Source organism: Haliotis rubra, unplaced genomic scaffold (assembly GCF_003918875.1).
Source record: "Haliotis rubra isolate DU_JTF1 unplaced genomic scaffold, ASM391887v1 Scf64, whole genome shotgun sequence".
NCBI classification, from domain to species: domain Eukaryota; kingdom Metazoa; phylum Mollusca; class Gastropoda; order Lepetellida; family Haliotidae; genus Haliotis; species Haliotis rubra.
The window spans coordinates 2,647,803-2,659,838 of record NW_025767346.1 but is presented as its reverse complement, the minus strand read 5'-3'; the positions used below and the strand labels follow the sequence as shown (position 1 = coordinate 2,659,838).

The window sequence follows — 12,036 nt, the reverse complement described above, 5'->3', positions numbered from 1 at the left end:
TTATTGGATCAATACCTCTCATCGGCTTTATAGTATTTACGATAACTTATGTGATCTACTATTTATTGGATCAATACCTTTGCTCAGCTTTAATGTCTCTACGATAATCTATGTGATCTACTATTTATTGGATCAATATCTTTCATCAGCTTTAATGTTTCTACGACAATCTATGTGATCTACTTTTTATTGGATCAATACCTTTCATCAGCTTTATAGTATTTACGATAATCTATGTGATCTACATTTTATTGGATCAATACATTTCATCAGCTTGATAGTATTTACGATAATCTATGTGATCTACTATTTATTGGATCAATACCTTTCATCAGCTTTATAGTATTTACGATAATCTATGTGATCTACTATTTATTGGATCAATACCTTTGCTCAGCTTTAATGTCTCTACGATAATCTATGTGATCTACTTTTTATTGGATCAATACATTTCATCAGCTTTATAGTATTTACGATAATCTATGTGATCTACTTTTTATTGAATCAATACCTTTGATCAGCTTTAATGTCTCTACGATAATCTATGTGATCTATTATTTATTGGATCAATACCTTTGCTCAGCTTTATAGTATTTACGATAATCTATGTGATCTACTATTTATACTATTTATTGGATCAATACATCACCTTTATAGTATTTACGATAATCTATGTGATCTATTATTTATTGGATCAATACCTTTCATCAGCTTTATAGTATTTACGATAATCTATGTGATCTACTTTTTATTGGATCAATACCTTTGATTAGCTTTATAGTCTATATGATATGCTTTCCATTGGACCACGGCCTTTATTTAGTTATATAGTCTTTATTGTCTACTTTCATTGGACATATACCTTTGATTAGTTTTATGGTTAAGTGTACACGTGCTGATCAATATCAATAAACCGAGTTTCAGTTCAGATTTGACAGCATCATATCCGTCCTCAGGAATGCTGCCAAACGATTAACGTCTACGGCCTACATACTGTTGTGGTTTCTTCCCACAGTAAGCTTATACGCCTTGATACAATTGAAATGCATTTTTCAAACTATTAAACAACTTGTCTATCTAGCTGCTGCATCTTACGAGAACATGTAAGATATATTATAGATTGATGTATACACTCCTGCTTTCGACTATAGTTCACTAGCCTGCGCAGTAACTCACGAAACATGGAAATATCCATCGAGTTTCTCCATAGTGTCGTTATAATAGCCTTACCGAAATTGATACCCTTTTTCTTTCTTGTTAGATGCATTGTATTCGTGAGGTTGAAATAACCTTATCATTGACATGATCGACCTGGAGTTTGTTCATTTCTGTGTTTATCATGCTTTAGAAATGTTGAATGAGATTCGGGATTGACATCACATAACGCATTGCAGTTTCTTATATTCTTTCCACTTGTATTTGCAATATTTGTAAGGCAAAGCAAATTGGAATTGTTCACGTGGAAGTGGTCAAGTTCATACATCGCTGAACAAGTCGGCCATTCCTAGTAGTGGAAAGTCTTTCATGAAATAAAAATAGAGTAGTCTGTGTTGGACTATATTGCGTTATGGGACATGGTATAACTGATTATGCAGTTGATGTCATGATGGGCTAGAATGGGTCATGCTTGTCTCAAGACCCGACTTACGGGATCGGAAGGTCAGGCTCGCTGACTGTGTTGACACACGTTATCGCATCTCAGTTGCGTAGATCGATGTTTATGCTGTTGATCACTGGATTGTCTGGTCCGGACAGACCACCGCCATATAGCTGGAATATTGCTTTGTGCGGCGTTTAGCAACAACCAACAACGAGTCATCAGTAGGTCATGTTCCTAAGTTTTTTAAATAGCAGAAATTTTTCTTGATTTAATAATAACAAATGACTGTTATACATTGAAAATGCTGGTAGCATATGCAGACAGAATTTTCACATTAATCTTCTTCCGTTCTGAAATTATGGACTGTATATACTAGTCTATATACAAATAAGATACTGCGGTTATAATGAGGGACAATTAGCGGCCCACTTTGAGTTCCTTATAACCGTAGTTTACTATGTCCATTTTTATATAGGGACTGTTAATTAGCGGCGTTGTAGAAGCAGGACACTTTGTCAAGTTCCTCCGAGCTCAATAACATCGTAGTTTGACTATACGCGCCACCATGAGTTCCTTATAACCGTAGTTTACTATAGCCAATAATGTAATGTCATTTTGAGGTGGTATGGACAATAATGTAATGTCATTTTGAGGTGGTATGGACAATAATGTAATGTCATTTTGAGGTGGTATCGTCAATAATGTAATGTCATTTTGAGGTGGTATGGACAATAATGTAATGTCATTTTGAGGTGGTATGGACAATAATGTAATGTCATTTTGAGGTGGTATGGACAATAATGTAATGTCATTTTGAGGTGGTATGGACAATAATGTAATGTCATTTTGAGGTGGTATGGACAGTATTCGACTAGGTTGTAGAAGCACCATGACACTAAATAATCGGCCAGACTAACGGTTCAAAGTGGCATAAACCCCAATAAGCACATTCACACCACACACGCGCCTGTAAAATCGTTAGACTGTGACCATGGACCATGGAGTTCCTTATAACCGTAGTTTACTATAGCCAATAATGTAATGTCATTTTGAGGTGGTATGGACAATAATGTAATGTCATTTTGAGGTGGTATGGACAATAATGTAATGTCATTTTGAGGTGGTATCGTCAAGAATGTAATGTCATTTTGAGGTGGTATGGACAATAATGTAATGTCATTTTGAGGTGGTATGGACAATAATGTAATGTCATTTTGAGGTGGTATGGACAATAATGTAATGTCATTTTGAGGTGGTATGGACAATAATGTAATGTCATTTTGAGGTGGTATGGACAATAATGTAATGTCATTTTGAGGTGGTATGGACAATAATGTAATGTCATTTTGAGGTGGTATGGACAATAATGTAATGTCATTTTGAGGTGGTATGGACAATAATGTAATGTCATTTTGAGGTGGTATGGACAATAATGGTATGTCATTTTGAGGTGGTATGGACAGTATTCGACTAGATTGTAGAAGCACCATGACACTAAATAATCGGCCAGACTAACGGTTCGAAGTGGCATAAACCCCAATAAGCACATTCACACCACATGCGCCTGTAAAATCGTTAGACTGTGACCATGGATCAAACACGCTCACACTTGCCGCAGTTCCGTGAGCTTTCGTTCAGTAGACATAACCAACTATACTGAATACCTGTTAAGGCATTTTTAAGAATAATAATAATGATCGATACTTCATTCAGATCTGTACGGTACTTAGATTACAATGATCACTGTGTCATTCAGATGTAATAGTACTTAGATTACAATGATCATTGCGTCATTCAGATGTGTAACGGTACTTAGATTACAAAGATCATTGCGTCATTCAGATGTGTAACAGTACTTAGATTACAATGATCATTGCGTCATTCAGATGTGTAACGGTACTTAGATTACAATGATCATTGCGTCATTCAGATGTGTAACGGTACTTAGATTACAATGATCATTGCGTCATTCAGATGTGTAACGGTGCTTAGATTACAATGATCATTGCGTCATTCAGATGTGTAACGGTGCTTAGATTACAATGATCATTGCGTCATTCTGATGTGATACTTAGATTAATGATCATTGTCATTCTTAGATTACAATGATCATTGCGTCATTCAGATGTGTAACGGTGCTTAGATTACAATGATCATTGCGTCATTCTGATGTGTAATGGTGCTTAGATTACAATGATCATTGCGTCATTCAGATTACAATAGTACTTAGATTACAATGATCATTGCGTCATTCAGATGTGTAATAGTACTTAGATTACAATGATCATTGCGTCATTCAGATGTGTAATAGTACTTAGATTACAATGATCATTGCGTCATTCAGATGTGTAATAGTACTTAGATTACAATGATCATTGCGTCATTCTGATGTGTAATGGTACTTAGATTACAATGATCATTGCGTCATTCAGATGTGTAATAGTACTTAGATTACAATGATCATTGTGTCATTCAGATGTGTAATAGTACTTAGATTACAATGATCATTGTGTCATTCAGATGTGTCACAGGTACTTAGATTACAATGATCATTGTGTCATTCTGATGTGTAACACAATCTTAGATTACAATGATCACAATGTCATTCTGATGTGTAACCTGGTGCCAACTTTATATGTTTCACCCTTTATATGTTCATTATTATTCACTTAATAAATATGTTTTTAAACATGGTTTGGGTGTAAAACAACATATTAAAGGTCACATGCAACGTAAAACACAACTTTGCAGATTCTGATACCTTTCGGTATGGACTTACCGAAACAAAGCGTAAAAAATGCAAATTCAAGTTATAAAGTTGAAAAATAACGCGATGAAAAAAAACGCGCGAAATCGGAGTTCAAACGTTTCACTAAATTTCCCCACACTTTTCTGGGGAATACGGGTTTCAACAGCTGGGCTGCGCTCATAGCACGTGCGCAGTGAAATAGGTTCGCGCAACTTGGAAGCGGGCTGTCTGGTGAATACTCGGTGAAGGCTTTGGTGTGAGCTATTTTTATAATGTTTTGTTGATATCTCACAGGCGCGAGCTTTGTGTATGTTATGACAGTAAATAAACTGTTTATATAATTGCATTTGTCTATTTCACCACACGTTCTTCTCACCGAGACACTTTCTCAGTTCGATACTTAAAAGCAATGTCATTATTTAGAGTTGACACAATTTCTAACTGTGATATAGATATGTCGCTGTCACAGACAGAACTCAATGTCTTGTTTTATGTGTGTCTGCCTGCCTGTCTGCTAATGACAATATTCAATACACAACTGCGATCACTGACCACATGCAATTTGAACTTAACACCAATCAGGCTATACACCATAAACAAAATGCATTGATTTATGGCCCGAGTTCGGTCTCTGTCACATTATGTAATTACACAGACAGGCAGGTGTGATACTTGAACACATGACATGTTATGATGTCTGTTGATTGCAAAATGTTATACACAAAAAATGAGCATGTATTTACAAAACCCAACTTTCTATATATACACCCGCAATCAGCCGTGAAGGCGGCATCTGCTAATGAACCAGCCGTTACACTTGAGTGCACACCCACCCGCTCTGACTGGGTTCGGTATCCCGGCTGCTTCGTTTCGAGGGAGGTAAACCCAAGTACAAAATATTGCACTTTTGATTTGCGATTATACGCTTATGATTTTGTTTATTTGTTTTTTCATAATCAGCAATGCATATTATATGTCATGAAGAGGTGATAATTGTGTTTTAATTATGTTTGATTTTTTTGGTTGCATGTGACCTTTAACATAATACAATAAAACAGGTTTATGTCCTCAAACAATAACAATAACCATCTATTACACTACATATATATTAAATTCCAAATCTCTATTACTCTTTACCTACTTCATATTTTTTACCTTTTTTTACCTTAGTTGTGTGTGCGACGCTAAATAAGGCAATTAACTAACTACGGGTTAAGGCAAAACGATTGCTGGTCTTCAGAGAGTAGAATACGTGATGTCACAGAAAGGTACTCCTCAGGTATTCCTTAAAGGTCACACATACACCAAGAACAGAGTCAGGGGGAGAGGTTGTGGAAGAGGAAGAGGATGAGGGTCTACAGTCTACAGGGAACCTGAGAACAGTCTGATGCGTCTGCAAGAGACACTGCCTGCAGGAGGGATGAGTGGGTGAGTGAGTGAGTTTAGTTTTACGTCGCAGTCAGCAATATTCCAGCTATATGGCAGCGTCTGTAAATAATCGAGTCTGGACATGACATGACAATCCAGTGATCAACAGCATGAGCATTGGGAACCGATGACATGTGTGCAGGAGGGATTACAAACATGGAGTTCCTCGATGCAGTTGGGCATTTGCTCAGACTTGGTTGACATTCTTGACTTCTTCTTTTTTGAATGCCAAATAAAGTCATTACAAAGTCATCCATAGTTCATTTATAATTATCTTGTAAAAAAAAAATTTATTTTGTTTTAAGTCAAATAAAGTCATTGTCATAATCTCTTTGTGTATGGATTAGTACATTTGGACTAGTCCATTAGTTAACGAAGGTAACAGTGTAGTGCAACCAACCATAACCTTTTGGGACGTCTAACGTTTGGGAGGACACCATTACAATGATCATTGCATCATTCAAATGTGTATCGGTACTTAGACTACAATATTCAGTGTGTCATACAGATGTGTACCAGTACTTACACTGCAGCAATCAGCGAGCCATTCAAACATAACTATATTTCGGTGTTTACATTCGAGTCTACACTAAGCAATCCAGTGACTGACATCAGGAGCATTCATCTAAGCATGGCATGGACCATTCAAGTCATTGAGCCTCCCGATAATCACCGCTTGCGTGGAATGTTGCAGTTCAACGTACTGTGTAAGCTCTTTTGTTTGACTAACTGCTCATATACGTGTAAAAAAATGGTGCTTGTAATTGATCGGCTATTGAGTACATGGAACTTTCTTTATTATCTGAGCAACGACTGTTATCAACTGAGTGAGTGAGTGAGTTTAGTTTCACACCGCTTTTAGCAATATTCCAGCAATATCACGGCGGGGGACACCAGAAATGGGCCTAACACAATGTACCCATGTGGGGAATCGAACCTGGGCCTTCGGCGTGACGAGCGAACGCTTTAACCACTAGGCTATCCCACCGCCCCGTTATCAACTGAACATATGTCTGGACACATAGTACTGAGAGAGGAAATGTGAATTTGTGCTAGATTCATTTCATTATTGATCTATGTATTTATATCAAAATCATTTGATTAATCAGTTTCCTTGTTGACTTTCTGACTTATCATGGAGGTGGTAGGACAGGTTACCTATCTGTAACGGTCTGGTAAAATATTTACCGTTTTATAGAGACGACAGCTACACAGGTAGGTAATTTTGTTGTTTGATTACATCTTCATAACCATTTTCATTCTAGCTGATAACATAACGGCATAGGTAGGTACCTTTGTTGGGTTTTATAGTCTTTATGATGCATTTTCCAATGGACTAATATCTATGTTTAGTTTAATAGTCTTTATGATATACTTTCCATTGGACTAATATCTATGTTTAGTTTTACAGTCTTTATGACATACTCTCCACGTGACCAATAGTTTTGTTTAGTTATATAGTCTTAATGATCTACGTTTCAATGGGCAAATACCTTTAATTACTTTTATAGATTATATGATTTACTTTCCATGTGACCAATAGTTTTGTTTAGTTATATAGTCTATATGATTTAGTTTCCACTGGACCAATACCTTTGTTTGGTTTTATAGTCTTTGTGATCTACTTTCCATTGGATAATGCCAATGTTTAGTTCTATTCTCTTTATGACAAACTCCGACATTAGTGTTGCTGGGTCTGTCAACGTGTGGGTTGCCTTGTTCATGCTCGTCACACTGAAGACCCGGGTTCGTTTTATCACATTGGTACATGTGTGGAGCCCATTTCTGGTGTCTCTCGCCATGATTGATAGGAATTGCGGGAATATTGCAAGAGCGGGGTAAAACAAAACGCTTACAATCACTCAGGTAAGACTAGCTCCAACGTTAAGCTGTCGCACTGCGATCTATACGAAATGTGTGAAGGCGGCGATAAACCCAACTGACTCACTCACTTTGTCTGTCGTAACCTCAGATTCTTGTATTTTCAGTGGTGATGGAGCTAGCTACACAATTGGTTGGAGCCGTTTTAGTCATAATCGGTCTTTTTTCAGGTGAGTGCTCAGATCTGGTGCGATGCATTTTGAAAAAACAACAACTCCAAAATGAAAATGTTGATCTCAATTAAAGGGAATAGGTTGGTAGAATGAGCTTACGAAAGATGCAGTCGGTGCCAAGCATCCATCCAGAGTGAACACAATCTGTGAAACTGGGAAGACCATAGAATATGTATTTATAGTGTACAGAGGATCTGTTTTGAGAAGACACCTGCTGCATAGATTGATGCTCATGATGTCTGCCACTGATGTTAGCCTTTATCTTACCTCACTAATAAATGTCGCTTTCTGATTGGCTGAGCGCTCTTCTATTATTTCCAATGTACCCCGCTTACAAGCGAGTAACATTTCAATGTACCCCGCTGTCAATGGCAACTTGTTTGGTACTTCGTGGTAGTGATTATTTATCTCGAATAACATTGAATCACGTATGATGTACGGAAATTACCGATGTTTTGCGAATGCAAATCGATGGAAGGGAGATAACTGTAAATTTGTTTTTCTTGTCAGCAAAATCTAGCGATGGCTACAAAAAGATTTGTACCCGGGCTTCAAACAATTCAAACTTAACATTAAGGTGTTCGGTAAGATAAATACGTTGTTCACTGGTCCCTTGGGGCCCATGGGTTGATGTACCCTCGATGTTTGTTTATGTTCCCCTCATAAACAAACATCGAGGGATCATCAACCAATGTCCCCCACGAGACCTGTGAACAATATAGCAAGGATATTGCTGAGTGTGGTGTTAAACAATCTAGGAAGTAAATACAGAACGACCATGCGTTGATCCAGGGAGATCAATACTTGTTAAACTATGTTTCTTCACTCTGCCGAATAAAGGGGCAGGACATTTGATGACACGGATGTATAAAATCAATGAGTCATTGCAAAGTTGTTTTATCTGGAACATTGTGTATTTTACTTCCCATCTATTCAAAGATATTAGAATATCATTTGTTGCAACGGGTGTGTTCAAATTGAAACTTCCTAACCATTAATGGACATTAAAAAATATTCCTAACTATTTGGAATTCGTGATCTCGATTTCATGGCTGAGTGGGTTAGTTCACTGACTTTGTCTGCCGGGTTAGTTCACTGACTTTGTCTGCCGGGTTAGTTCACTGACTTTGTCTGCCGGGTTAGATCACTGACTTTGTCTGCCGGGTTAGATCACTGACTTTGTCTGCCGGGTTAGTTCACTGACTTTGTGGTTAGTTCACTGACTTTGTCTGCCGGGTTGGATCACTGACTTTGTCTGCCGGGTTAGTTCACTGACTTTGTCTGCCGGGTTAGATCACTGACTTTGTCTGCCGGGTTAGTTCACTGACTTTGTCTGCTGGGTTAGTTCACTGACTTTGTGGTTAGTTCACTGACTTTGTCTGCCGGGTTGGATCACTGACTTTGTCTGCCGGGTTAGTTCACTGACTTTGTCTGCCGGGTTAGTTCACTGACTTTGTGGTTAGTTCGCTGACTTTGTCTGCCGGGTTAGATCACTGACTTTGTCTGCCGGGTTAGTTCACTGACTTTGTCTGCAGGGTAAGTTCACTGACTTTGTCTTCCGAGTCAGATGACTTTGTCTGCCGGGTTGGATCACTGACTTTGTCTGCCGGGTTAGTTCACTGACTTTGTCTGCCGGGTTAGTTCACTGACTTTGTGGTTAGTTCGCTGACTTTGTCTGCCGGGTTAGATCACTGACTTTGTCTGCCGGGTTAGTTCACTGACTTTGTCTGCAGGGTAAGTTCACTGACTTTGTCTTCCAAATTAGATCACTGACTTTGTCTGCCGGGTTAGTTCACTGACTTTGTCTGCCGGGTTAGTTCACTGACTTTGTCTGCCGGGTTAGTTCACTGACTTTGTCTGCCGGGTTAGATCACTGACTTTGTCTGCTGGGTTAGTTCACTGACTTTGTCTGCTGGGTTAGTTCACTGACTTTGTCTGCCGGGTTAGTTCACTGACTTTGTCTGCCGGGTTAGTTCACTGACTTTGTCTGCCGGGTTAGTTCACCGACTTTGTCTGCCGGGTTAGCTCACTGACTTTGTCTGCCGGATTACTTCACTGACTTTGTCTGCTGGGTTAGTTCACTGACTTTGTCTGCCGGGTTAGTTCACTGACTTTGTCTGCCGGGTTAGTTCACTGACTTTGTCTGCCGGGTTAGTTCACCGACTTTGTCTGCCGGGTTAGTTCACTGACTTTGTCTGCCGGGTTAGTTCACTGACTTTGTCTGCCGGGTTAGATCACTGACTTTGTCTGCCGGCGATGAGGTGCCTCACTTTGAGAGTGTGGGTGCGAATGTGGAATTGGACTCAACCAATGTGTACTTTACAGAGAAGTGTCATCCCTAATATACTCATGCCAATAATGGTTGTCCCCCTCCCCACCCCAACCCCACCCACATTTCACCCCACCCCACCCTCTCCAATTAAAAAAAATGTAAGGGGGTGACAACCATTATTGGCATGAGTATATATCGTATGTTGCATTTAATCAATGTAACCATGTACAATTATATTTCAGGTACAACACTAGTATATATAGTGTTTGGCCTCGAGGGCGGCGTTCTCGTTGTCGTCATCATCATGTACGTCCTCGTAACTATCAGGCGGAAACGACGACATAGCTTTTCAGGTAACATCCCAAACTGGAGATTGTGAGTGAGTGAGAGTGAATTGGGTTTTACGCCGCTTTTAGCAATATTCCAGCAATATCTTGGCGGGGGAAACCAGAAATGGGCTTCACACATTGTACCCATGTGGGGAATCGAACTCGGGCCTTCGGCGTGATGAGCGAACGCTTTAACCACTAGGCTACCCCCACCGCACTGGAAATTGTGTCACTCTCACGGGGTTACATATTCCTGCAATGCGTTGGTGGTGCACACCACGAGGGACTCGAACCGAGTGCGTGACAAGAGAACACTTTAATCACTAGACTACGATACACATGCACAGCCTAATGTTAGGATGAAAGAGAAATATGAAAGACTTGTATATAAGTATATAGGTATTATGATACCCGTGTTGATCAAGGTTAGAATTGGTCTTCAGCAACTCATGCTTGTCGTAAGAGGCGACTAACGGGATCAGGAGGTCAGACTTGCTAACTGTGTAGATCCCAATTGTGTTCATGCTGTTGATCACTGGAATGTCTTGTCCAGACTCGATTATTTATAGACCGCCGCCGTTAGCTGGAACATTGCTGAGTGTGGCGTAAAACTAAACTCACTCACTCACTACAATTGTTGACGTTCCCGTTAATGTTACCGAAGGCAGTCCATAACCGGATGGTCTGGTATTTTTTATCTTATGTCTTATTATATCTTGACCATTGCCAACTCCAGCACTCAGCAGCAGGAGAACTTATAACAAGTCTATACTAAATTGTGGACATATCTCCCACAGGATCAGCATTGGTGACTTTGGGGTCTCTCCACGACCCAGAATCCACACAAGGTAATATCTACAGCGAGATGGAACCGTCCAGATCACCCCTGCAACAGACTAACAGTATTTCGTCCCACATCTACAGTGAACTTACTCCTGCAGCGTCGAGGACAAACGTTGAAAACCAGACGAATGCAAACGGAGGCTACACTCTTCCCACCGATGCCACTGGGTACATCGAAATGACGTCAAACAACGTCACCACGTCCGTTGACGCCATCAACCAGCACCTCTATACTGACGTCAGGCGAGAGGAAGCGGTGGTTGAAAACAGCCGCACACAAACCATTCAAAACACAGAAGAGGAATACCTAAATGGAGCGTTTGAGGACGAGGATTAGGCTAAAACACCAGATGACCGGTTCACCGTGTGCTCCACAGAAACAGCATACAGTTTGAACGGTCTGTCAAAGCTATGTTCATCAACATAGACACAGATTCAGAGATGCAATAAACAGAACTGTCACGAGCCAATGGTTTCCTTCATGTTTGAATAGTACTCATCACAAGTGACGTAACGCACATATGTTCATGACCTATGTTCATGTGATGTGATGTAAAAATGAAATGTTAACTCCAGAGAAATGTCAGTCTCGTTTATTCAACATTAGAGAAATAGCGGTGCCAGTTATAGGATTGGCGAGTATTGTGTTGTTTAATGCCACACTTTTCACAATATTCCAGCTATATGAGGGCGGAATGTAAATAATCGAGTCTGGACAAGACAATCCAGTGATCAACAGCATGAGCATTGATCTGCGCAAT

At 39.5% G+C, this 12,036-nt stretch overlaps 1 protein-coding gene across 1 annotated transcript; it reads left to right on the top strand.

The window, feature by feature from the left end:
* The first annotated feature begins 6,778 nt into the window (after positions 1-6,778).
* LOC124256845 lies at positions 6,779-11,740 on the top strand. The gene is made up of 4 exons (XM_046690815.1): positions 6,779-6,992; positions 7,766-7,828; positions 10,346-10,456; positions 11,230-11,740. The coding sequence occupies exons 2-4, from the start codon at positions 7,771-7,773 to the stop codon at positions 11,610-11,612; spliced, it is 552 nt and encodes a 183-aa protein (XP_046546771.1). The 5' UTR covers positions 6,779-6,992; positions 7,766-7,770; the 3' UTR covers positions 11,613-11,740.
* Positions 11,741-12,036: the final 296 nt, after the last annotated feature.

Excerpts from the sequence above, each read along its gene's own strand:
- LOC124256845 (XM_046690815.1), top strand. The coding sequence starts at position 7,771 with ATGGAGCTAGCTACACAATTGGTTGGAGCCGTTTTAGTCATAATCGGT. Across the intron at positions 7,829-10,345 it reads CATAATCGGTCTTTTTTCAG|GTACAACACTAGTATATATA; the intron begins GTGAGTGCTCAG and ends ATTATATTTCAG. Across the intron at positions 10,457-11,229 it reads ACGACGACATAGCTTTTCAG|GATCAGCATTGGTGACTTTG; the intron begins GTAACATCCCAA and ends TATCTCCCACAG.